The following is a 26,007-nucleotide window of genomic DNA, read 5'->3' on the forward strand; positions in this document are numbered from 1 at the left end:
TCAATAATGAAGTCAGTGGTCTTCTCCCCTGGCACTGACGTTATGAAAGACAAAAGTGTGGAAAGGTGGACTCATTTTTCGTGTCACGGAAAAGCAATAAAGCCCAGACTCATCCACGACCAGTATATTTCCTAAGAAACCTGCGTATTTGGGGCACTGCGACCCTTTGGACCAGACAGAAATGAGATAGTTTCTGCCTCGTTGTGGATAAGGCTTCAATGATACTTTATTCTAAAGCAAGGTATTAAAATATCTTTGAATTGTGTCTGTCAGTTCAGTGAGAATTTGACAGAAGACTCTTTTATGTATTTCTTTTCACTATCTTATCTTTGCCATCCCTCACACCTGTTTCCATACAAAAGGCAAAAAGAAATAATGAATAACCAAAGACGGTTCCTGTATCTTGCTATGCCCCTGCACCATTTCTTTAATTATTTGCGTGAGTTCAGTGATTCTAATATCCAACACTGCATGAAATCTTGCCGCAGGGAATTTTATTGGCAGAGAAAACAATCTCTCCATTCCTAAGAAAGAAAGCGATGAACCCCAGAGAAGTAACTTTGTGACTTTGAAAGTGGTGCCCTTTTCAGAATGTGGGTATTCTGTCAGACCCACACTCATGCATGCAGCTGGAGGGATTTTCTGACCTTGAGCCCATCACCTCTAGTTTTCCTATATTTCTCCTTCTAGTTTGAACCTGATGTTTTGAACCAGGTAAGGGAAGCTGCTACACCCACTGGGGAGTTTGTATGTTGCACAGCTCACAGAAATGGGGGATGCTGGGTCCACTGGGAATTTTCCTCATTTACTTTAGCAATCTTTCTTTTTATTCATTGCATCTTTTTTTATTATTGTGGTAAAATAGACATAGCATAAATTTACCATTTTGGGGTGTACGGTTCTGTGGCATTAAGCACATTCACATTGTCGTGCAGCCATCACCCCCTTCCATCTTCAGAACTTTGTCATCTTCCGCAACTGAAACTCTCCACCCATTACACACTAACCCCCATTGCCCTCCTCCTCAGCCCTTGGCAACCACCATCCTACCTTCTGTCTCTATGAATGTTAAGAATTCTAGGCACATCATGTAAGAAGAATTATAGAATATCTGGTCTTTTGTGTGTGACTTACTTCACTTAGCATAGTGTCTTCAGGGTATCCTGTGTCAGCATTTCCCTCCTTTTTAAGACTGAATAATATTCCATTGTATGTATAGACCACATTTGATCTGTTGGTGGACTCTTGGGTTGTTTCCACATTTTGGCCATTGTGAATAATGCTGCGGTGAACATGGCCGTACAAATATCTGTTCAGGTCCCTGCTTTCACTTCTTTTGGCTATATACCCGGAAGTGTAATTGCTGGATCATATGGTAATTCTAAGTTTAACGTTTTGAGGAAACATTAAACTGTTTTCCACAGCGGCTGTACCATTTTACATTCCCACCAGCAATATTATAAAGTTACCAATTTTTCCACATCTTGGCGAATACTTTTTCTTTTCTATTAAAAAAAAAATGCCATCCTAGTGAATGTGCAGTGATATCTCGTAGTTTTTTAAAATTGATTTATTTACTTTATTTATTTTTGGCTGCGTTGGGTCTTCGTTGCTATCTCGTAGTTTTTGATTTGACTAGTGATGTTGAGCATTTTTTCATGTGCTTATTGGCCATTTGTGTATCTTCTTTGGAGAAACGTCTATTCAAGACCTTTGTCCATTTTTGAATTACGTTGTTTTTTATTATCGAATTGTAGGAATTCCTTATATATTTTGGTTATCAATTCTTTATCAGATACAGGATTTGTAAATATTTTCTCCCATTCTGTGGGTTGCTTTTTCATTCTTTTGATAGTTTCCTTTGGATGCACAAAAGGTTTTAATTTTGATGAAGTCCACATCTATTTTTTGTCATTGTTGTTGCTGCCAGTGCTTTTGGTGTCATAGCCAAGAAATTTCTGCCTAATCCAGTGCCATGAAGTTTTTCTCATGTGTTTTCTTCTAAGAGCTTTGCAGTTTTATTAGCTTTTATGTTTACGTCTTCTATCCATTTTGAGTTACTTTTTGTGAATGATTCTTCATTCTTTTGCATACAGATACCAGTTTTTTCCAACACCCCATTTGTTGAAAAGATTGTCTTTTCTCCAGGTCTTGGCACCCATGTCAGAATAATTTAACCATATATGTGAGAGTTTATTTCTGGGCTCTTTATTCTATCCCATTAGTCTGTATGTCTGTATATGCCACACAGTTTTGATTACCAGAGCTTTGTAGTATGTGTTGAAATCAGGAAGTGTGAGGCCTCCAACTTTGTTCATTTTCAATATTGTTTTGACTATTTGGGCTCCTGTGGGATGGATTTTTCTATTTCTGCAAAAATGTCATTGGGATTTTTTTTTTTTTTTAAATGGGCGAGTGCTCACTCTAGAGAAGGGTTTCTTTTATTTATTTATTTTTTGGCCACGCCATGTGGCATGTGGGATCTTAGCTCCCTGACCAGGGATCGAACCCATGCTCCCTTTAGTGGAAGCTTGGAGTCTTAACCACTGGACCACCAGGGAAGTCCCTGTCATTGGGATTTTAATAGGAATTGCATTGAATCTGTAGATCTCTTTGGGTAGCATCGACATCTTAACAATATTAAGTCTTCCAGTCCATGAACATGAGATGACTTTCCATGTATTTGTATCTTTTAATTTCTTTCTGCATTGGTCTGTTGTTTTCAGTATGCAAGTCTTTGACCTCCTTAGTTAAGTTTGTTCCTAAGTATTTTACTTTTTATTTGTTTTATCTTTAAAAAATATTAGAGACAACACTTGTAGCAGCATCCTTAGGACCAGGCTCTAAGGATCTTCCTTCCCTTCCCTTCCCTATCCTGTTCCTTTTCCTTGCTTCCATCCACGTTAGAGTTCCTGCTGTGTGCCAGGTACTGTTAGGTGCTGGGCAAAAGTAAGGCTGATGGTGAAAGCAGTGCTGAGGGTCACCATGGCTCAGGCCTCTCGGAGGCTCTAACCCTGCCTGAGTCGCCTGCCCCCAAATCAGAGAAGTGGAAGGACTGGGCTGTGGGTCATAGAAGCTGGTAATTGAGTGGGTGCCAGTCTCTTTTTTACAATAAAATTTAGGAAGCCCAGCCCCTAGCTCTGATGTAGGGTGGGAGCTACCCCCTGCCCAGAGTCAAGTTCAAAGGTTGTGCATAAGTGTTTTCTGATTCTTTCTACACTGTTTTTCCTGAATGGGTCCAATATGTGAAAAGGTTGTTCCTTAGAGACCCAGGCTGCGGGGTGACTTTACTCCCTGGGGCTGCATTGTGCTCAGCTCTTCTCTGCAGCACCAGCCCACTGCTGGACCAGAGCAGACGCCAGATAGAGGCTTGGGAAACGCTGTATGTCTGTGCTTGGCGTGGACTAGATAAACATGTGTTGGGCTTGTGAAACTCAAGGAGAGCAAGACAGACAGCCCCTCAGAAGCAGGCCCTGTGGGGGGCACAGCCAGGGTCCATGCTCCTTCCCCTTAAGGACAGGGTCTGCATTTTCCCCAGCCCTGCGAAGATGCCTGCTGTTGAACATTTTTTCCCCACTGATGGCAAGACAAAGGGAATGAGATCACAGAGCCATTAATTTTCACAAATTGACTTTCTAAAAGAATTAATTAACTTTTAAATTGCTACTTGAAATCCTGAAGTCATGTTTCAGGGGGACAGTGTGTGGAATAGGGAGAGAAGCTGGGAGCTGAGCAGATTTTGAGAAGTGATGTGTGGTCAAGCCCATGCCTTTGGTGCGTTAAGGAGGCTTTGAACCCGCGCGCTGATGGTGGATTATCTCATTAGATGGAAGAAACCCAAAGCAGAGCTGGGAAAGCTAATATTGTGTCTCTCTTTCTTATTGATTGAATAAGTCTCGGGCTCCTGGATCTGTCTGTAGAGGTCAAGATCATTTTGAAAAGGAACACATGATACAGTGTTTGCTTTCACTCTGTTGCAAACCTCACAAGAAGGAATACTTTGTGGTCTGGTTAAATGCAGTGAATTCTTGTTGAGTGCCTGCAAGGCATGGTGTTAGCCACTGTGGGAAATCCAGTGATTAACAAATGTTTACTTTGCCCAAGGAGTTGGGTCTGGAGGAAGAGACAGATATAGATAAGTAACCCTCCAAGGCCCTGCGGTGTCACAGAGCTCATAGGAAAGTTGGGAAGCAAGCAATTAATTCAGGTGTGCGTGTACCATTTTTTGGTCCTGGGGAAGACGTCAGAGTTCAGTAAGGATCTGGAAAAGGATGTGAAGTTAAAGGCAGCCCTTGTAGACAAGTGGGGTCTTCAGAGGGAGTGGGGGGAGGGGCATTCCTAGTGGCAGGAGCAGCTTGTGATAGGCCTGGGGTGGGGGGAAGGGGAGCTGAAGGAGGGGGAGTGGGAGGCGGAGATGAGATCGGAAAGGTGGACCCAAGTCAGATCCCACAGGGCTTTTAACGCTGGGCTGGACAGTTAGCCATTATTCAGGAAGCCAAGAGAAACCACGTAGTGTTTTGGAGTAAGATTTAAGGAAGGTAACTTTGGTGATGGAGAGAAGATTTTATATAGGAAACCAGCTGAAGTATTATTTTTCATCTCAATGAGAGATGGTGAAGGCTTGGGTCAGGAAGAGTGGTGTGGTGTTGACAGTCTGGAAGGGACACCCCAGGGTCCCAGGGCTGCTGTCATTTGCTGTGCCTCCTTGAGCAAGTCATGACTCCTCTGGAGGCCTCTGTGTTTCCATCTTTTAAATGGGCTGAGGGACTGTAGTATCCCCCCCACCCCCCAATGTCAGAGTAGTCAAGTAGGTTTTTTTGTTTTTCCCTGAATAGGAGTTACATTTCATTGAATTCTTTTTCTGCACCGATTGGGATGATCATACGCTTTTTTTTATCATTTACTCCGTTAAACTGGTGCATTACATTAATCTGTTTTCTGGATGTTAAACCAACCTTGCATTTCTGGAATTACCTCAATTTGGGTTCTTCTGTGTAAGGAATGAGAGATCCATTACCATGATGTTGTGGACCCTGGTGGGCTTCAGGAGTGCACAGGCATGTTTGCCTGTCAGGGACCCAGGCTGGATGTTGTGATTTGTGGGAGCCATCAGGAGGGCAGCATGAGGCCCAGAGAGGGCAAGGTTTGAGGAAGAGACCCTGCAGGGCTTTGGCATTCTGGCCTCTCATCCAGGCTGGCCTCTGGCCCTGCATAGCCCCTCCACTGGCTGCTCATGTATGGGCCGACTCTGAGCTGCTGTAAACCCTGATGAGGGCGTGGGAAAAATTTTACCTTCACCTCCTAGGACTGTCGTGAGTGTTGAATTAGCTGAACATGTGAAGCTTTTAGCCCCCTGGCTAGCCCAGGGAATATACTCAGTAAATGTCAGCCACTGTCACTACCAGCGTCATCACCCTCGTCATCATCACCATCACCCTCACCCTCACCACCACCACCATCATCATCTTCGTCTGTAGTATCGTCACCATCAGTGTTATTAATGATCTTGGTGTAAATGGAAGCCCTCCTGCATGACGTACGAGCCACCCTTCTTTCCTTACGTTCCTGGGCAGCTGTTTTTAGGGTGATCAGGAGGCTGAGCAGAGGAGATAACTTTGGCTTTTCAACATCTCTGATGCATCTAAGCTGTGTGAAGCACAGACCAGAGTGTTTATTTTTTATTTTGGGAAAAAACGATCCATGTGCTTCCTTACTCTGTGCTGCTGCCGGCTCTGCCAGAAGAAAGCTACCCCCCGCCCCCCCCCACCCCCCCAACACGCCGTCCTGGGAAAGAAGCTCCCATTTCACTTTTCACGTGAATAACACGTCAAGCTTGTATGCTGGACGCTGCGGTCCAGGATTGAGAAATTCATGTTGAAGGTGCCTTTATACCCAGTGACGCCGTTTCAAGCCAGGCTATTAAGAAAGGTAAATGGCTTTGAGGGGCAGGAATCCATGAAGGGTTCACCCACCAGCCAGAGGGAGGTGAAGGCTGCTGTCTCCAAAGATGTGAATGAAGGCGCGATGACCATGTTCTCTTGCAGAGGTGTTCCCACATCTTAACAGACCAGAGAGATAAAGAAGACAAACTGCAGAAAGGCCGCCATCTCTGTGCTTCTGTCAAGTAAAGACGTTTTTAAAACCAGATGCCATCTGTCATCATCATCCTTCGTAAAGGAGAAGATGCCTCTGGTCTTTCCCGTCTCCGCTTTCACCCCCCCACCCCCAAAAAGGGGCAGCTTCGAAAGGTCACATAATCAGAATAAGGCATAGCCTTTTACATTGAATACTTTTGGGCTTATTTAAGAAAAATTCACTGCATTGTTCTCATTTTTCTATCACCCAAGCATCGGGGAACCTCAGCCTCAGACTTGTTCAGATGCTTGCAACCCTGCTCAGCAGTGAATAAATCAACCACAAAATACCACTTGTAAATTGTTTTCCGCATTCCTCCCTGCACGTTTCCTAGTGCTGCCATAACAAACTACAAACTTAGGGGTTTACGACAACACAAATTTATAATCTTACAGTCCTGGACGTCAGAAGTCCTAAAGTCAGCGTTTCGGCAGGGCTCTGTTCCTTCTGGAGGCTCTTGGGGAGAGTCCTTTCCTTGCCTTTTCCAGTTTCTAGAGGCTGCCAATTCTCCTTGGCTTGTGGCCCCTTCCTTGCTTCCATGGTCACATCTCTGGCTGACTCTGACACTCCTGTTGTCTCTTGTGGGACCTTGTGATTACGTTGGACCCACCTGGATAACCCGGGATTAGCACCCCCATGTCAGGATCTTTAACCTAGTCACATCTGCACTGGCCCCCTTTGCTGTGTAAGGGAGCATCCTCACAGGTTCTGGGATTTGGATGTGAACGTCTCTGTGGGCCATTTTTCTATCTACCACACTTCCTCCTCCCTCCCACTTCCTTGTCCAATAATTTGTATAGTTGAGTCTTCTAATTTGCATTTCAATGTGGGATCCTTAAGGCTGGGGGCTGGGCAGCCATTGTTGTGGTCCAGGCTCTGCTGTGTCATTTGGGGCCACCTGCATAAACCCTCGGAGGCTCCCTTTCCCTTCATCCGTGAAATCATGGGTCTTTAAAGCCTCATTTCATAGTTAAATTTGAAATGTCTCTATTCTTGTATGAGATTTTTCACAACTGCTTTTCTCTGCCTGCTTCAGAGGTGGAGGGGCCACTACTTAAAGGTTTTTGCGTGTATGCCTTACAAATTCGCATGGACCTGAATGTATTTACAGTGGACTTGTCCATTTTATTTTATTTGTATTGTTTTTGATGTGTTTATTTTTTCCACATCTGTAATAGAACAGGCACGCTGGCAAGGATGCTGTTAAGAACGATGATAAATGCATTTATGGTTCCTGAAGGCTTTGAAAGTGGTTGTGCTGGGCTGGGAGAGGCTGGCATATGTTTTGAGCTTTCTTTATCTAATGCTGTTATTTCTTGTTAAAGATTCACCATAAAATGCTAAATAAACTTAATAACTACTAATAACCATTTATGTCAGTTGAGGACATTTAAATTTTATGAGTATGGGTGAAAATATAGGAAAATAACTGTGAAAATAGAATTTTCTATGTATATATGGTTATTGATGTTTTATTTTATTTTTTTAACATCTTTATTGGAGTATAATTGCTTTACAATGGTGTGTTCGTTTCTGCTGTATAACAAAGTGCATCAATTATACATAAACATATATCCCCATATCTCCTCCCTCTCGTGTCTCCCTCCCACCCTCCGTATCCCACCCCTCTAGGTGGACACAAGGCACCTTTGTGAACATGTGATAGTCTGCTAAGTCTTTGTGGCAGTAAAAACAAAATACCCTCAAACACAATAAGAACTTTTACAATTTAATGAGTGTTCACTGCAGGCAACACATTGCGTCAAGTTAACAGATCCATTTCTTTTTCTTTTAATTTGTCTGCGCCGGGTCTTGGTTGCAACATGCGAGATCTTAGTTGCGGCACGTGGGATCTAGTTCCCTGACCAGGGATCGAACCCGGGCCCCCTGCATTGTGAGTGCAGAGTCTTAACCACTGGACCACCAGGGAAGTCCCAGCATTATTTTCTTTAAGACACAGAGTACACACACCATCCTATGAGGTAGATATCAGTCTCCTTATTATACAGATGGGGCAGCTGAATATGCGGAGGACAGGGTGTTTGCTGGAGGTCACCCAGGTCTCCCTGGGGAGAGGTGGTACCCTGCCCACTCTGTCTGCTTCCAGAGACCACAAATGTAGCTTGGTTATGGAGCTGGCGACAGGAAGCGTGCTGTGTTGCTGGGTATTTTTGTAGAAGGGGTTTGAACATGCTTGGACTTGGCTCTCTGGAAGAGGTGACACGGGTGGGAAGACCCCTTTGGCAGGGGAGGAATAAGGAGTGACACACAGGTGTGACTTCTTTCTTTCAAGGAGAAGCAGTGACAGGGGCCAGGAGTGTGTGGTTGGAAGGAGGGCCAGGCAGTCAGTCAGGTGATGGAGGCCCCCCACGCTTGTTGGAGAAGTTTGCACATGATGTGACCAGGGAGAACTCCAGAAATGGACACAGTAATGGTGCCTGTAAAAGACAGCCTAGTCCAACAAGGTGTTCAGGATGATTGGGTGAGAGTTTGATCCTGATTGATGAAAGGTTTACGATGAATTTTGCCTCAAGTCTGACATCTTTTTAGGGAGAATCCAGTAGGAAGGAAAAACATCACTGTATTTATTTATTTTTATTGAGAGTAAGCTAATTGAATATTTGGGAGTCATAAGCAGTGTGATTGTTGCCTTTATCTCCATGCTTGAGCAAAAGTATGACCTGAATTTAATGGAATGACTTTTACGTTCTTAGCTAGGAGGAACAGAACTGCTTTTTTAAAAAAAATTATTTATTAATTTATTATTTATTTAGTTTTGGCTGCGCCGGGTCTTAGTTGCAGCATGCGGAATCTTTGTTGCGGCATGCAGACTTCCTAGTTGTGGCATGCAAACTCTTAGTTGCGGCATGTAAGATCTAGTTCCCCGACCAGGGATCGGACCCCGGCCCCCTGCAGTGGGAGCGTGGAGTCTTGCCCACTGGACCACCAGGGAAGTCCCAGGGATTTCAGACATTTGTTGCATATTGTCAGTTGGAAGGATTGCTTCCTAATATTAGACATATTTTTTTGCCTTGCTTAATAGCAGCATTGGCTATGTAGTAATTTAAAGAATCAGTTTGATTTTCAAAAAATATTCAGTCCATGTGTCATTGATTTACAGATAGGAAAAAGTCATCTAATGAAAAAAGTCTGTTAATGGAAATATAAGATAGTATATGAAGTGATAATTGAAATGTTGTTGACAAGAGCTTTAGTTTTCTTTCTATTATAAACATTAGTCCACCATAAAAAGAAATGAGGTTCTGATACATGGTACGATGTGCGTACACCTTGAAAACATTATGCTAAGTGGAAGAAGCAGACACAAAAGGATAATACTGTATGATTAACGGGGTGGCTGGAGTAGTCAAATTCATAGAGACAGAAAGTGAGTTACAGGTTATCAGGGGCTGGCGGAGGGAGTGATAGGGAGTGATGGCTTAATGGTTATGGGGTTTCTGTTTGGAGTGATGAAAAAGTTCTGGAACTTGATGGTGGTGATGGGAGAGCAACACTGTGAATGTAACTAACATCACTGAATTGTACACTTAAAAATAGTTAAAAAGACAGATTTCACATCATACGTATTTTACCACAATAAACCACTTGTGGTTTTCTGGCGTTATGAGTAGTTATGAGTTTCTTCTTCTTAAACTGAGGACCCTTGAAAAAAAAGCCTCCTTTTGTGGGTATCAGAGAGGATGATCCAGGCAGACTGAATATTTCAATCTTAAAAATGGCAGAAACAATCCAGCATAGTTACCTTTACTAATATCTTCTTACCTCTTTTTCCTCTGAACAGCTTTTTATAACTATGATGCCAGGGGAGCGGATGAACTTTCTTTACAAATAGGAGACACCGTGCACATCCTGGAAACGTATGAAGGTGCGTATTTATTTTGGTGTCTTTCTGTTTGTAGTTTTGTGCAGTTAGTACATTTTTCAGTGCGTAATGGGCAAAGCGTTACCCTGTTAGGAAAGCGTGTATGGTTGGTTTTCTTGCATGATAGATGCTGTGTCGGGAAAGGGCAGTGGTGAGGTTATCTGTTATTTAAATCTGTTTTTTTTTTTTTTAACTTAAGGTGAACTTAAAACTAAATTCCTAAACTTTTAACCTCTCAAGTTTTCTGTTGAAATAGTTGTTTTATTGTTAAGAAAAAAACCCCCATTGTTTCCTTTTTTGCAAATGTATGTCCATCTTGACTGTTAATAACTGACCACTTGAAAAAAAATTTTTAAATACATTTAAGATATTTTCGTGTTAGGCTCATTGTTTTGAGGTGTTTTATATGAACGGTGAGACTTTTTATGCTCTCACGTAGATTTGTTAACAACTTCCTGAGAGGAACCAAAATTGTCATTTCTTATTTCCTTTTTAAAAAATCTATGACCCCATTTTCTGAATGGTGAACAGAGATTGTCACAGCTTTGTGGGATGTGGTCCAGTAAAGCAATTGTTGTAATCATCCAATAAATATACTGTCGGTGACAGTGGTTTCCTGATGTCCTTGGGTTTTCAGACAATTGGTTTTCATATTTAGGGTTTTGCAAATCATTAAAACTGGACACCTTTCGTTTTATGCTGCACAGAAAAGGAGCAATGACGGGCTTGAGTTTTAGACTCCTCACGTGTGTGAGAGGAGTGTTGGTGGCTTTGTTTCTTGTTCAAAGGGGGTGACTTCCATATAACATAGGAAAAAAGAGAACTGATTAAAATTGATAATTCCAACAGCAAAATTGCTTTCAGATTGGGGTTAGCCAGACCCTTCCAAGTAGGAGGTTGGGTGACGGGGAGAGGAAATTGCACACATCCCGTAGTAATCACAAATTGAGCTTCAGACTCGGTCTTTGGAATCCTCTCTGCACGCGAGTGACGCAGCGTTCAGCTTCTGTGCACCAGGCAAGCTGCAGCTTGCTCCCGTGTTCCTGGAGAAGCGCAAACCCATTAAAATACCCATGTCCACGTCCATGTCCCTCACTTCCGCATCTGACTCATGCTGGCTTGGAATTCCATTCCATTTGCACCTTCTACCCTAAGAAATGTCCTACGGGGGGGGGGGGGAAATCGGCTTTTGTGTCATATGCCTGGAAGCAGATGTAATACTGCAAAAACGGTCTTTATGTGAATGAGTAGCTGCAATGGGCACCTTCTGCCTGGTTTCAGTTTTTACAGCTGACAGTTGGATTGCCTTATCTGTTCCCAGTATATATATGGCCAGTGGCTGAGAGGAAATAGAGAAATTAACTAGAGGTTAAGGATCAAAGCTCTCATCTCAGACACTTTTCAGATCTGAAGGAAGAGTGCTCTTACATCTTTTTTTATTTCTGCCCCCGGTCAGTTGCATTTGAAATCCTGGTTAATAAACACTGGGCAATGATGTCATTCCTGAATAGATAACAATTTCCTGTGCAGCGGGCTGCGACTTCTTGTTTTTTGCTTTGTAAGAAGAATGCACTCTTTAAACAGGGGAATCCTTAGGTGAGTCGATGATCCCTGTACATTTAACTAAAAAAAATAATTGGTGGCAGGCATTTGACTGTTTGGCCAGCATCCTGATAAAGGATTCTTCAGTGAGCACTTAGTTTCCGGGCTCATCAATCTTCTAAGTCCTGATAAAAATATTCCAGTCTTTGTAAAGACCCTGTAACATAAAATGACTTCCCCTTCTTTAACTGCTGTCTTTTTTGGTTTTAGTCAGAATCCGATCAGAGAAATGCATTTGGGGAAGTAGTTTTGATTTTGGGAAACTTGGTGACTCTATTATCATCAAATAACAATGGAATAATTGTTTTTCTGCTCTTTCCTCTTGTTCTGTTTAAATTTTATGGATTATATTAGCGTTTGGCATTCTCTTCTTCTTTTCTCCTCACCCCTTCCACTTTTGCCCTAAGAAAATTTATTTATGGTTGTCAAATTTAACTTTCCCTTTCTATGTGATCCTGTTCAGGGTAGGGTACTACTGGGATTGCTCCAGAGAATATAATTTCTAGATGATTATTCCTTATATTAAGGTTCAAAGAACACACTTACCTGCAAGTTATGGTTCATTTTTCTGTCTCAGGCTCATGGAGGCGTGGAGCACAGAACAAGGAAAAGCACTTTTCCGGTCCCCAGGGAGGTGGACTGAGCTTTGAGGGCTCGTTCGGGGTATGCCTCTGCCTTTAAGCAGTGTCCAGGGTCAACCAGACAGGAGAGGTGAGCCCAGGTCACCGGTGTTGATTAAGTGACTCTTCAGCCGAGGAGATGCCAGTCCTGTCACCTGCTCATTTCCAGAAGGATCTCCACGGGCTGGACGCTGTGCCTGTGTGAGAGCACAGCATTGCACCCAGATGAGGAAGGCATTCTTTTGATGAAACCACAACACGGGAACTTAATTTATTCAAAATTTTCAAAGTGATAATGATCTATTTTCTTCCAAACCGCACCGTAATCCCTTTTCCTGCCACCAGCATCTGTCAGCTGAAGGTCTTGAGAGGACTGCCTCTGGGTTTCCTGGGGCGACGGTAACCAAGTACCACACAGGGGGGAGTTTAAACAACAGAAACGTGTTCCCTCACAGTTCTGGAGGCTATAAGTGCAGGATCAAGGTGTCGGCAGGGTTGGTCGCTTCTCAGGGCTGAGGGGGCAGAAGCTGCTCCACGGGTCTCCCCAGGCTTGTGGTTTGCTGGCATCGCTGGCATTCCTTGCCTTGCAGATGCAACGCCCTGGATTCTGCCTGTGTGATCACATGGCGTCCTCCCTGCGCTTGACTTTGACTGTCTATTCCTCCTTTTTATAAGGACACTGTATTGGATTAGGTCCACTGTAATGACCTCATCTTAACTTGATTATCTGCCAAGACCCTATTTCTAGATGAGGGTACACCCACAGGTGGAGGGAGTTAGGACTTCAACGTCCGTTTGGGGTGGGCAGAACACAGTTCAACCCACAACACACTGGAAAAAGTAGTCATGTTGATAAGGCTGTCGTTTCACAGAAGACCACCAGGCCCTCCCGTGCAGCCTCCACCCAGCAGCCATCCTTTGCACCTTGTCCCAGGTGACTGGCCACCTGGCCCCAGCCTAGTGGAAGAGCACCGCAGCTGTGCTTCTCATCCTGTGTTGCTTCCGGAACCTCCATCCTCTGGGCTGGGTCTGCGCCCTGCCCCCGGCCCAGGTGCCTGCAAAATATTGTACCCAGGACAGCTCCAGAATGCCCAGTGTGCACGCAGATGCTGTCCATTAGGGCATGGTTTGGTCAGATCCGGCCTTTGGCTGTCTTGTAGTTCAGTACTCAGAGCAGGACACAGTACACCTGACACAGGTGACTGTGCTGTCCATCCAGGCAGGTACTTGTGAGGTGGGCAGGACCCAGGACCTTAGTGATCTAGTTTCCTCCTGTCCTACCTGAGCCCCAGCCTTTTATTTTTTAATATTTATAATTTATTTACTTATTTGGTTGCGCTGGCTCCTTAGTTGCGGCATGCGTGTGGGATCTAGTTCCCTGACCAGGGATCAAACCTGGTCCCCCTGCATTGGGAGCGCGGAGTCTTATCCGCTGCGCCACCGGGGAAGTCCCCCCAGCCTTCTTCTCACACGTGTCCTAGCTTTGCTGCCGGTGGCTTCTCAGATGCTTGGTGAGCGCCCCTCTGCACCTGTGCTCTGCCGGGCCTCCCTCCTCCTTCCTCCATCTGACTAGCCATCCTTGAAGACTCCGCCTAAGCACACCTCCCTGGGCAGAAGCTCCTTTCCGACTCCCTCGCGCCTGCTTTGTTCTGCCTGGTCCTGTCCTCAGTTGGTTGCAGTCCTGGACTTGAGTGTGTGTGCTCCTGTCCTGTTGGGAACGTTCCAGTGTACCCACTGACTTGGCTGCCGTTTTCCTGGGCTGGACGGGGCCCTCCCTGTGTTTCAGGACGACGTCTGACCTGTACTTGCCGTTGGGGGGTGGGTGTCTCTTGTTTGGAGCAGGTTGGTTGAGCCCTGCGTGGGAGGAGTGAATCAGCCTGTTAATTCAATGAGCCATGCACCTTCCTGCTCCTATAGCTGCATTCCCACTGGCCTGCCCCTCCAAAGCAGCAGCCACTCATCATCCTTCTATGTCCCCCCACTTCCCTGCATGAAACCTCTGCAGGGATGTCCTCTCTCTTTCATGCTCAAATCTCTGCCCTTGTTGGTGGTTTGAGCCCTGCTTGTCGTAGGGGAATCTTCTGGTGTGTGAGCCCTTGGAGGGCAGAAATTGGGTCTAATTATTGATGTTTCTACATTCGCTCTGTCTAGTGTGGCCTCGGGCACATAGTCTGGGTTCTCAGTTGGTGGAAGGAATAACAGACGCAGAGATTCTTGAGAAGGGAAAGCCTAGGTGTTCCTTTTGCTTAGGAAGAGGCCATTAAAAAAGAAACCACCATCTGTTATCATAAAGTAAAATCAAAGGACCCCTTATCTTTTTATCCCAGTAGCTCAACTCTTTCTTCTCTCCCTTCTTCTGGAAAAACCCTTCTGCTGTGTTTGAAGTGAATTTTTCTCTTGGCCTGTACTGCTTGGTACGCATATATATATATATATATATATATAAATATTTCTAATAGATATTTATTGGAGTGTAATTGCTTCACAATACCGTGTTAGTTTCTGTTGCACAACAAAGTGAATCAGCTATATGCACACACATGTCCCCATATCCCCTCCCTCTTGAGCCTCCCTCCCATCCTCCCTATCCCACCTCTCTAGGTCATGTATATAAATGTGGTTGTAGCTCTCATTCTGTTTCCTTTTTTTAAAAAAATTATTTATTTATTTTTGGCTGCGTTGGGTCTTCGTTGCTGCGTGCGGGCTTTCTCTACTTGTGGCGAGTGGGGGCTACTCTTTGTTGCGGTGCGCAGGCTTCTCATTGCGGTGGCTTCTCTTGTTGTGGAGCACAGGCTCTAGGTGCACGGGCTTCGGTAGTTGTGGCACGTGGGCTCAGTAGTAGTGGCTCGTGGGCTCTAGAGCGCAGGCTCAGTAGTTGCGGCACATGGGCTCAGTATTTGTGGCTTGTGGGCTCTAGAGTAGTTGTGGCGCACGGGCTTAGCTGCTCCGCAGTATGTGAGATCCCCCTGGACCAGGGCTCGAACCCATGTCCCCTGCATTGGCAGGCGGATTCGTAACTGCTGCGCCACCAGGGAAGACCCTCATTCTGTTTCTTCCCTTTTTACTCAGCACTGTGCTCCAAGATGCAGTCCTGTCGTGTGTATATATTTAGTCCGTGGCCCTCACTGCTCTGTGTGCACCTGCACGTGTTGCTAGCCACCCTCCAGTTCTGGGCACTCTTTCTGCCCCCCTAGGTCACGCTGCCATGGGCCTCCTGTGTCTGCCCCGCTGCATGTGGATGGGTACGTGGGATGTCTTTGGGGTGCACGGCTGCTCACGGGGTGTGGGGTTATATACTCTGGATAAGTAGGGTCACGCTCACACTGGCTGCGTGGTCTCCACTCCCATCCTCAGTGCCAGGGGCTGCCGGAATCCTGCAGTGTTGAGATTTCTCTCCCTATAATAACCGTGCAGTAACATTATGTTTTAAATTTTCATTTATCTGATTATTAGTGTGAGCATCTCTTCATTCATGTGTAAGTCTTTTAGGTTCCTTCTTCTATACATTGTTTAAACATTGCTTATTTTTGACTTGGTTTCTGTCTTCTTCTTGTCACTTGGAAGTATTTCCTTAGATGTTCTAGGACATTCATCCCATGTCAGTTTCAGAAAAGAAAGGGCCAAGTAATACTGAAAATACGGGAGGGATAAAATAACAGGATAGCGGACAGTCCGTTACACTGAATACAGCCTTTTGAACTTTTTCCGTTTCACTGCCTGTGAACACTGTCCCGGGTGGATGCTGATTCTGGCCTTGGCAGGTAGAAACCCGCGAAGGAGACAGTGCAGGGCTCTCAGGAGGTCGTCCTCCAAACGTGCAGGAAAATCCAGGCATTTTGTGTCTGCGGTGCCCCCGAATCAACCTGTGCGGTTCCCTTGTCCGGAAGTGAAATGGGTTCGTTGTTTGTATCCAGGTCTTAGCAAACCCTTTGCGAGGCTCCCAGCGATTTCCAGCTTCTGTTCTGAATGCTCAGAAAGCATCTCTTCATAGTGCCCGGAGGAGCTTAACCCGTCACTTTCTGGTTCCTCTCCACCTCTGGTTGTTGAGTTACTGCTCTGTTAGAGGTGTGCGGTCACTGGTGCAGCATAGGCCCGTTTTCAGTTTCTGGGCACCTTCATTCACGTATCCCAGGTTTCCGAGGTTTGACCCTTTCACTGTATAAAAGCCCAATACTTGGATGTTCCCTGGGAGTTGACTCGACTGGCGCTTTCCAGGTATCTCCGTCCTTATGCTCCTGGGGGGCTGAGTTGGAATTTGTCCGAGCTTTGATTTCCTTTTCTGGAGTGAGGTGGCCTAAAGCAGCTTCCGAGTGTTTGGGATAAGGAGACATCCACCGACGTCCTGCCGCGGTGTGGTTGTTGGGAGGTGGGTGACCTGCCGTGGACCCCTGGGCGCTGGCAGGGGCGATTTCTGCCCTCAGTTGAAGCGGAGGGGACAAGGGAGTGGTCCGGTCCAGTCCGGCACTGAATGTCTCTTCCATTTGGCATTTAATTCCTGCCAGCAGTGCTAGCACGTCTGTCTTCTGCTCTGTTTGCTTGTCCTCCCCACGTGAGGGAATGGGAACTTGAATCTAGGCCAGACCCCAAGGGGGTAGGCGGACCTGTATTCCTGGGCCCGGTGCTTCCTGTTGGGGGTCCAGTTTTGCCACAGAAGCACTTTGTGCGATCGTGGCTGCTCCAGGGCGAAGCCCCCCTCCATCCCTTAGAGGGAGGAAGTCGGCTCTCAATAGGATTTCTGTTTTGCGGCAGCTCTTGATGATCTGAGGGTGCTGGTATGTGCACTTGGCAGTGACCCCGCTCCATCCGGCGGAGGAACAGATACGAAAATGCACACTCCAGGAGCCTGCCTAGGGCCGGGTTGTCAAAAGGACCACTCCTCCTCCTGGAACTGTGCTTCTTCAGTTCTCATTGGCGCCTTCAAGGCCGCGTGCGGCAGGTGCAGGTGAAGGAGCTGGAGGTCTGTGTGAAGAGGCCCCTGGCCAGGCTTCAAGCGTGGTTTTGAGATGCTGTTTAGGAGACCCCATAGCATCTCTCCAAAGCCTTAGGATTACTGAGTTCTGTTACGGGCTGACTTCCCTGGTTCTGCAAACAATGAGTTCTTGACAGCGGGAAGGTGCTGTTAGGACGCTGTGATGTCTCCTTGTACTAACTGTTTCGCTTTTGTGTTTGTTTAGGGTGGTACAGAGGTTACACCTTAAGGAAAAAGTCTAAGAAGGTAAGTCTTTGTTATTAAACCCAGTGCATGTCCCTTCATAAATCACAATAGGCGAGGAAATAAATTCTGTCTCATGGTGCCTAAGAGTTGTCCTTCTCTGAATTAAAAAAATACATGGGTTGAAATATAGGCTACCCTGAATTGTTTCCTTTAAAGAATTTTTTTAATTAAAAAAATTTTATTTTGTTAATTGAAGTATAATTGATAATCAGTGTTGTGTTAGGTGTACAGCAAAGTGGTTCAGTTATACATACACATATATCCATTTTTTTTCAGATTCTTCTCCCATACAGGTTGTTACAAAATATTGAGTAGAGTTCCCTGTGCTGTACAGTAGGTCCTTGTTAGTTATCTATTCTATATATAGTAGTGTGTATATGTTAACCCCAAACTTCTAATTTATCCTTTCCCTTCCCGAATTGTTGTCTTCTGAACAACATATGTACGTAGAAATTGCAATTTCATTTCTGTGAGTGAATGGCTGGGCTGTGGCGTGATATTGACCTGTTGTCATGAGAGGTGGACTCTTCTTTTCCTGGCAGAATTCTGCATCCTGTTTAAGCACAGGATGTGTAAGAGAATGATCTGGGTACAATGACTTGAGAAGAAAGTACTGCTCACGATTTTCAGTCTTGCATTATCCTTGATGATAAATTAGCAGATTTGCAGCGCTCACGCTTCTTTTTCCCCTCTTGCTTATAACTATTTTTATGCTGCTTACGCCACTGGCAAAAGAAAGAGGTTCTGCCTTCCAGGGCAGTGTGCATGCGTGGTTGTTTGAATTTCTGAAGCTAAGATGTGCAGTTACATTGCGGTGGACAGTCCCGTACACAGTTCTGTTGTGGCTTTTCCATTCTCAGCTTCACAAAATCTAATGATGGCTCTTCCACTTCATTCTATGATTCTGAAGTACCATCCATTCTAAGCTGTGGTTTGGCTGTCCATGTTACCTTATAAAATCTCATTATACTTGACAGATGGTTCATTTTATCTGTTTCTTAGCTTGGCCTCTCATTATCTAGTTACTGGGCTGGGCTCCTCTTGTGGTCCGGAGCCTGTAGCTAAGGCTGCTGGGGTCCAGCTGTGCAAGCACAGGGCCTTCTTCATCTGCTTTCCCCAGACGCCCTGCTCTCGGGCTGTGCCAGACAGGTGGGAGCTGTCCACCCTCTGGTCTCAGTCACCTCGGAGGCCTCCAAGGCTGAGAAAGGCTTCACGGCAGCCTTTCTCTGGCATAGTCTGTCCTAATGTGAGAGATGCTGTGAGGGATACGTGGTGAGTCAGATCTGCAAATGGGAGCCAGGACCTCCCACCTCTGCCCTGCCGAGCTCAGACTGGGCTCTGAGTCTCTACACATCCAATGACCTGGAGCCTTGAGCTTTGAACAAGGTAGATTCCAACCAGGCGGCTGGTGGAATAGATTTCTCCAGGGAAAGTTCTATTTTCACATTGATTATCTCTTCCATAATTTGGGATTAGCAGATGCAAGCTATTACATATAAGATGGATAAACTACAAGGTCCTACTGTATAACACAGGGAACTGTATTCAATATCCTGTGATAAACCATCATGGAAAAGAATATGAAAAAGAATGTGTGTGTGTGTGTGTGTGTGTGTGTGTGTGTGTGTGTGTATTTAACTGAGTCACTTTGCTATACAGCAGAAATTAACACAGCATTGTAAATCAGCTATACTTCAATTAAAAAAAAAAAAGAATGTATTCCTGCAGATGAAAACCTGAGGTTCATGTGAGAAAGCTACAGTTGAGGACTTTATTAATAAAGAGATTAGGGTTATGAACCATCCCCTCTCCCCAGTGACAAAGCTGCAACTTCATGTGCATCCCGGGGAAGCTGTTCACTTTTCTTTGATATTTGGCATTTGGTGTCTGGTACCACCTTCCCAGTCGGGGATCTCTCCCAACTCTCCATGCCTCCATGAGCCCTAATCCTTCCTACCCTGCACCACAGGGCCCTGACTTTACAGCTCATAGAGCTGGGTAGGGGCATATTTATTTTTCCACCTAAAATCTTCATTAGCAGATGAGGAAATTGAAGCCTTAAAAAGGTCGTGACTTTGCATCAGCACCCCTGCCCCAGGCAGTAGCAGAGAAGGGACTTGGCTCCTAGTAACCTGACTCTGTCTTCCGGAAGCATCCTTTTATTGGTATTCACAAATGAGCAATAGATCTGGGCTGGTCCCGACCGCCCCAGCTGGAGAAGTTGCTCATTTCAGGCTTCCCTGGTGGCACAGTGATGAAGAATTCCACCTGCCAATGCAGGGAATACGGGTTCAATCCCTGGTCTGGGAAGATCCCACATGCCGCGGAGCAACTAAGCCCATGCGCCACAACTACTAAGCCTGTGCTCTAGAGTCTGTGAGTCACAACTACTGAGCCCGCGTGCCACAGCTACTGAAGCCCACGTGCCTAGAGCCTGTGCTCGCAACAAGAGAAGCCACTGCAATGAGAAGCCCGTGCACCGCTACAAAGAGTAGCCCCCGCTCGCCGCAACTAGAGAAAGCCCGCGCGCAGCAACGAAGCCCCAATGCAGCCAAAAATAAAATGAATTAAAAAAAAAAAGTCGCTTATTTCAAGCCTCCAGATGTGTCCAGCCTCATTTCTTTCACTGTCCCTTCTGTGGCTCCATGATTCTCGAGAGCAGGTTTACCGAGACTGAGGGACATCTCTGGACGTGGGCAGGGGGCGAGACTGGCTTATTTGTATGTGTGTCCGTCCCGTCGTCCCTCCCCGTCCCGTGCTCACCTGTTGACATCAAATGTGCACCTGGAGACCGTCCTGGGATCTGGAGGTGTCCTAGCATCGGGCCCCTGCAGTCCTCTGTGGTGCTCAGCCTCTGTCTTTCTGCCTGACTCCTTCCCTCTCTGTGATAATTCTTCTTTACATGAAGTGTGGCCACTTCCCTGGCAGGCGGGAGGAACCTGAACCAGTGGTGCCCATGCCCCCTTCCCAAGCAGGATTAGTAGGGTGATACTAATCCTGTAGGGTGGTTTCTGGATTTCCTGTGGAAATCCAGTAGGGTGGTTTCTGGATTTCCTGTGGAAATCCTTTGGGGCCAGATGCCAGGGAAACCTAGTCGGAAGCTCCTGTTCCCACAGCAGGTGCGCGAAGCCACCAGGGCCACTGATTGGCTTTTTGCTGCGTGCATGACATCTCAGGTGGGAAGCCGCAACCTGTTTGCGTTGCATCGTTGCAAGATCCCGGGGCCTGGTGCCCCATTGCTTGCCCTCCAGGAAGGGAGGTAGTGTCCTTGCTCAGGAAGCAGGACCAGGACTCTTGGTAAAGCTCCTGGCGCTTCACGCACGGCGCCTGACACTGACCGTCCTCTTGAGGAGCTGTCTCCCTCGGAACTGTCTGTGGGGCCCCTGTGTGCCGTACGCTTGGGGGTGCCAAGCCCTGTCTCCGTGTAACCTGGTGTGCTCCCCCTAGGAGTCTGGCAGTTTGGGCGAAATGCACCCAGTTTCTCTATTTTATCTGACGGCCCCTCTGGAGATGGTTGAGAAAGTCTCCTCGGGTCAGGTAAGCAGTCAGTGCCTATGTGATGATCAACGGTATAAACTAACTTTTGATGGCAATTTTAGTATTTCGAAAGGAAGAGCTGTCAGAAGCCATTGTCAGAACTTGTTCTTAGGCATCCTCTGGCTGTGGGTCTTCCTGTGTTGAGGTCAGCAGTAAAAACGAGGTGTGGCCCGTGGAGAAGACACAGCAAAGTCCCTGTGGGATTTTTTCTTTGCAAACAGATTGCGTCTGTTTTCTTCTAAGACATCCGCAGCCTCTTTGAAACACAAGCGGAAGGAGTTGCCGTCTTTTACACTTCTTTGTTTTCTGTGCTATGTTGTGTATGAGACTTACTTAGCATTAGGCTTGCAGATTTAATAGTGATCCAGCCACATCCCCACCTCCGTTTTGGGGGGGCAGTCGTTCGATTTGCAATCAGTGCTCATATTAATAATAAAACCTACTGTCTTCTTTCCTCCCAAAGGGTATATTTCCTGCTTCATATATTCATCTTAAAGAAGCCATAGTTGAAGGAAAAGGGTGAGTCTTGTCTTGATATTTAAATGAAGTCATGCAGTGATTGTAGTTGGCCTGAGGCTCTTTGCAGGGCGATGTTGGGGGTTGGACAATGGGTGACATTGACCCTGATGTGACAGGAGTTTGGGGAGAGAAGGGAAACTGCTGATCTAGGGCTGTCCACAGCATGGCTTTGAGCCTTCACACAGTCTTAAGTTAAGTCAGCGTCGGAACTGCAGCCAACCTCCTTGAACCTGATGCGGGTTTGGAAAGCTTCGTAGTTCTTCCTCTGTGAGCCACCTATTAGGCAAAGCCTGCACGGCGTCCCCAGCTCTGAATCCATTTTTCCGGAAGACTTTGCAGGCTGTGACACAAATGGGGTTGAGGGTGAAGCAACAGTTGTTAAATTGGGGTGTGTGTGCATTTACACGTTGCTTAATGCTGACATATGTTTCCTAGAGGTCATAAGACTGATGTATAAGATCTTTAAAGGGACATTTGTAGAACAGGAACCCATTAGGCAGGAATGGCAAATGAATAGCCAGGTGCGAACTTGGAGGAGGGAGCATTAAAATGTTTTCCTTTTTTGTCTCTGCTACGTCTTCACACTCAGTTAAATATGTAAATGATAAAATTACTAACCATATGATTACTGCATAATGACATCTCTGCGGCTGATTGCAAAATTGCCTTTCCAAGCAGTGTACTTTTAACATACGGAAAGGACTAGGTCGGGCTCTGTGGTTCCGATTAAAACGAAGACAATAATTTAGAGGCATGAATGTGATGACCTGTAATAGGGTCCTTTTTTCTACAGATAAAATGTTTTGTATGTACAGTTTCAAAGGGAAGTAAAAAGAGGAAAGTTTTGAAACTTTCATCCTTCTGTGGAAATAGTTGCATAAAGTGTGCTTTTCATGTATTTTACATCAGTCTGTAGCAGGATCAGTCCGGACATCAGACTGTAGAGGAATTATTTTTTTAAAAAGCACTTTGATGTATACAAATGAGTATATGTAAAATGTAATTACGAAGCATAATAGTGAAGGGCACAAGGGACTGTGTGGATTCTTCGTAAGTAGAGTCACCCCCTGACAGCCAGATGGACAGGCAGACAGACACTTCTGTCACTGGGTTAGTGTCACATGCCCCAGCGTGAGCAAACGAACGGGGCACCGGTGAAACCAGCAGTCTAGAAAGTTCTCTGCCGATGCTCCAGGGCTCCTGTGATTGCTCTTACCGATACCTGCCCTAACCCTCCCTCGGCTGTTCCCACGCAAACCTGGCTGCTTCCCGCCTCCCTCCTGGCAGAGAACCTCCTGCCTTCAGACTTGACCGGTGGTCTCACTCCGTACTTTTCCTCCGGATACCGTGGGCATCACCTTCCCTTTCTTCTCCTGGTCCTTCCTCCTTTCCAGTGCCGGCCACTCTTCATCCTGCCCCTGCCTGTCTCCTTGCTGTCCAAGTTCATTATCCCATCTCTCCTGCAGGCTCTCTCTCCTCTCTGTACACCGGCCTTCCTTCACGCTCAGACACCCCAGATCGTGGCTGTGTTGCGGCTGCCACCGATCCTGTACCTTTAGCCTCGTGACCAAGGCAATTCCCGTTTGTCCCCTCCCCTGACACCGACATGGTTACCACACCTCCTAATCGCCAGTGTCTTCTTAGCCCTCCTCTCTGGAGCTTGTCTGTCGCATCTGACACTGGCGGGCGTCCGCTGCACTCAGCTCCTGTGGCTTCTGGTGCTTCCCTGCCCTGCATCACCCCTGCCTTCTCAGGGCGCCCTCCTTACCTTCTCCTGGTTCTCTGTTGCCCCTCCCCCCTTGAAGTGGCTTCTGTTCTTGCATCTCAGCTGTCCCCTCTCTGTGGGAAACGCTTGGATGGGGACCTCCGGCCCTGACTTGTCCCATGACATCTGCTTCAGTCATGCAGAGCCAGGGAGCTCACATGAGTCACCACCTGTGCCAGGCACTGTCGGGTGTGTTTACTGCTGGCCCCCAGCAGGTAGCAGGGTGGTTACAGAGGTAACAGCACAGCCGCGTCAGATACCTTAGAGCCAGCTGGCACTCAGTCCAGGGGACAGATCAGGCCAATGCAGGAAAGAAGGTGAGAAGGATCCAGAGCTGAGACCGGGGTCCACGGTGTGCAGTGAGTCCCTCCCCCCATGGGGAAAGCGGGGTGTCATTGAGTTCCAGGTGTCTCCTAGCCAGTGGGAAGAGCCCAGTGGACCCAGCATGAAACTCAGGCTCTGTGACATGAGTGCAGCCCAGTTACTGACGAGCGTCCTCGCACTGTGCGTAGAGGAGCTCTCCCTGGAGGCTTTGCAGGGATGACATCACAGAGTCATATGATGTCAACCACATTTTCATCAACATCCCTACTGGGAAACTCGGTGACAGAGTTGGTAGGGCTGCTGTAACCATCACGTCCTGTAATGGACACTGATGATGTCCCAGCAAAGGGTAATTCCTAACAGCACTTTCGTGTGGGGTGGTCCCGCGGGCAGCCCTCCCTGGACATCTGGTCCCTGCTATCCCGCTGGTGCATGTGGCCAGACCTCTCTGGAGCGACTGGCCCTCTCTCAGGGACTCCAGTGTTTCTTCCTTGGGGAGCACCCCGCCATCAGTGAGTCATTGCAGCCCTGAACCCCGATTGTGAGCTGCAGCCAGGGTCCTGCCCACAGGTCTGGGCTCCAGGCAGTTGAGGATATGTAGGTGGGACCTATTTCAATGCCCCCTGGACGCTTCTTGTTGATGGGAGTCTTGTCTGTTCAGGACCTGTAGGCCCAGGTGGTCTGACTTCACAAGCCGCCAAATTCAGTCTCTGACCCAGTCCCAGATACCAACATTATGAGTCCTACTCAGCGCAATGCCCGACGCAGAGCACGTGACCAGAAAACAGTGGTTGATTTAATAAAAACCAGTGCACAGATATTGGTAGATCATGAGTCAAGAATAAGTCAAGGGTTAACCTTCTGGGGTGGAGAGAAAAGGGAAAGAGGATAAGCAGAATTCGGGGATCAGGGCACCTGTGGACACTTGAAAGCTGTAACCTCGCTCATATTTCGCAAGGATAACTGCTTCATGTATATTATCATAGAATGAGTTTTAGGCCTGATGGAAACGTAAAAAATCATCTTATCCCAAACCTGCATTTTAATGCCACACAGACTGGTGGTAATTTATGGCATCTATAAAACAGATGGGTATGCATATTATGAATATACTTTCCGCTTCTCAGACCTTGATGTTCTGACAGGATATTACTTGCCTCCTTCATCTTACCTTGACATATGAGGTAGATGGCTTACACGGAGGATGATGTACGAACGTTCTCAGACTCTGTACAGAAATTACTTGTCATTCGTAGAGATGTATGTATTCCTTTGTGGGCACAGTCTTATTTGTATACTGTCTCTCCATTTGCTTAAATATTGCACACTGTGGCCTAGATTTGGAATTTACAAGGTACCCCTGGTTTAACGAAGCCATGACCATCTCTCTCCTTTCCTGCATCCTTCCCAGGCAACATGAAACGGTCATCCCAGGCGACCTCCCGCTCATACAGGAAGTCACCACAACACTGAGAGAGTGGTCCACCATCTGGAGGCAGCTCTATGTGGTGAGAAAATGGGATTTTGAATCGGAGCTTAGCAATAGAGAATGGTCTTTGTGGACCCCGCTGAACCAACAGGGTAGTTTGCCTTTTTCCGGGAACCTCAAAAGCAGAACTTGTGGGAGCAGGTCATACTTAGCAGCCTGGCCCAGTACTCTGGTCACCCTCAGGGACCATGTGCCCTTCCACCTGCTTTGTGTTGGGGTGTAGCTGTGCTGACTGCAGTGAAGTGGCTGTCAAGGAAGGGGCCATGGGTTTCACCTTTCCTTGAGTTGGAAAGGGAAATGGGCTGCTTTCCGGCTTTGGAAGACAGGCTGAGGCAACCTGCGCTGGGGTTCCCTCACAGTTTGTATGTGAGTATGAAAGCGAAAACCTGCTTTGAAACTGTCGTAGGTGCTTCGTTATGGATGCAGTAGAGAGGGATGACTGTCTTTGCCATTGTTTGCACGTAGGTAATGCTTCTTTTCATTAGAGAAAAATGACATAGTCTTCTAGACCTAAGCGTGTCTGTTGCAGAGGGACGGAAATAGTTTACTTTCTGGCTTCGTGTGTGGTGTCCAGTTCTCCTCATCTCGGAAGAAGCCTTATTAATGCAGCGAGTTTGGAGCCCTGACATCTTCCATTTCGTATTCCCTGGGGCATTTCTTTGCACATAAATTCACATTTATGGAAGCATACCTTTTGTTAAGCCTGTATTTCTCTTCAGAGTCTTGACTTCTCATCTGCTAATGTTGTCGGCCCAAAGCTAGGACTCTGGAGGGAAGGCCGTGCTTCGATTTCTCGGGAACATAGAAAACTTCCCAGCGTCCCACAGCTGCTCTCCAGGCAGCCTTGTTGCTTTTGATTATACAGTGGTTTCCTATAAATGCACAGTAATAAGCAGTTGCAGTAATTGTTCATCAAAT

At 46.5% G+C, this 26,007-nt stretch overlaps 1 protein-coding gene and 1 non-coding gene across 5 annotated transcripts in view; one reads left to right on the top strand and one right to left on the bottom strand.

The window, feature by feature from the left end:
- The window catches only part of DOCK1 (dedicator of cytokinesis 1), a 522,558-nt gene that overhangs the window by 39,400 nt on the left and 457,151 nt on the right, over window positions 1–26,007 (top strand). For all 4 annotated transcript variants that reach the window (XM_012531578.3, XM_033420738.2, XM_033420739.2 and 1 more), the window contains exons 2-5: window positions 9,938–10,021; window positions 17,415–17,455; window positions 21,456–21,511; window positions 25,012–25,108. In XM_012531578.3, coding sequence (XP_012387032.1) covers window positions 9,938–10,021; window positions 17,415–17,455; window positions 21,456–21,511; window positions 25,012–25,108 — 278 coding nt within the window. The remainder of the gene's footprint in view (window positions 1–9,937; window positions 10,022–17,414; window positions 17,456–21,455; window positions 21,512–25,011; window positions 25,109–26,007) is intronic.
- On the bottom strand, window positions 7,993–8,065 carry TRNAV-CAC (transfer RNA valine (anticodon CAC)). Its single transcript has one exon. It is a non-coding gene; the product is annotated as a tRNA-Val (tRNA).

The sequence above is a fragment of the Orcinus orca genome, chromosome 14 (genome assembly GCF_937001465.1).
Source record: "Orcinus orca chromosome 14, mOrcOrc1.1, whole genome shotgun sequence".
Lineage (NCBI taxonomy): Eukaryota > Metazoa > Chordata > Mammalia > Artiodactyla > Delphinidae > Orcinus > Orcinus orca.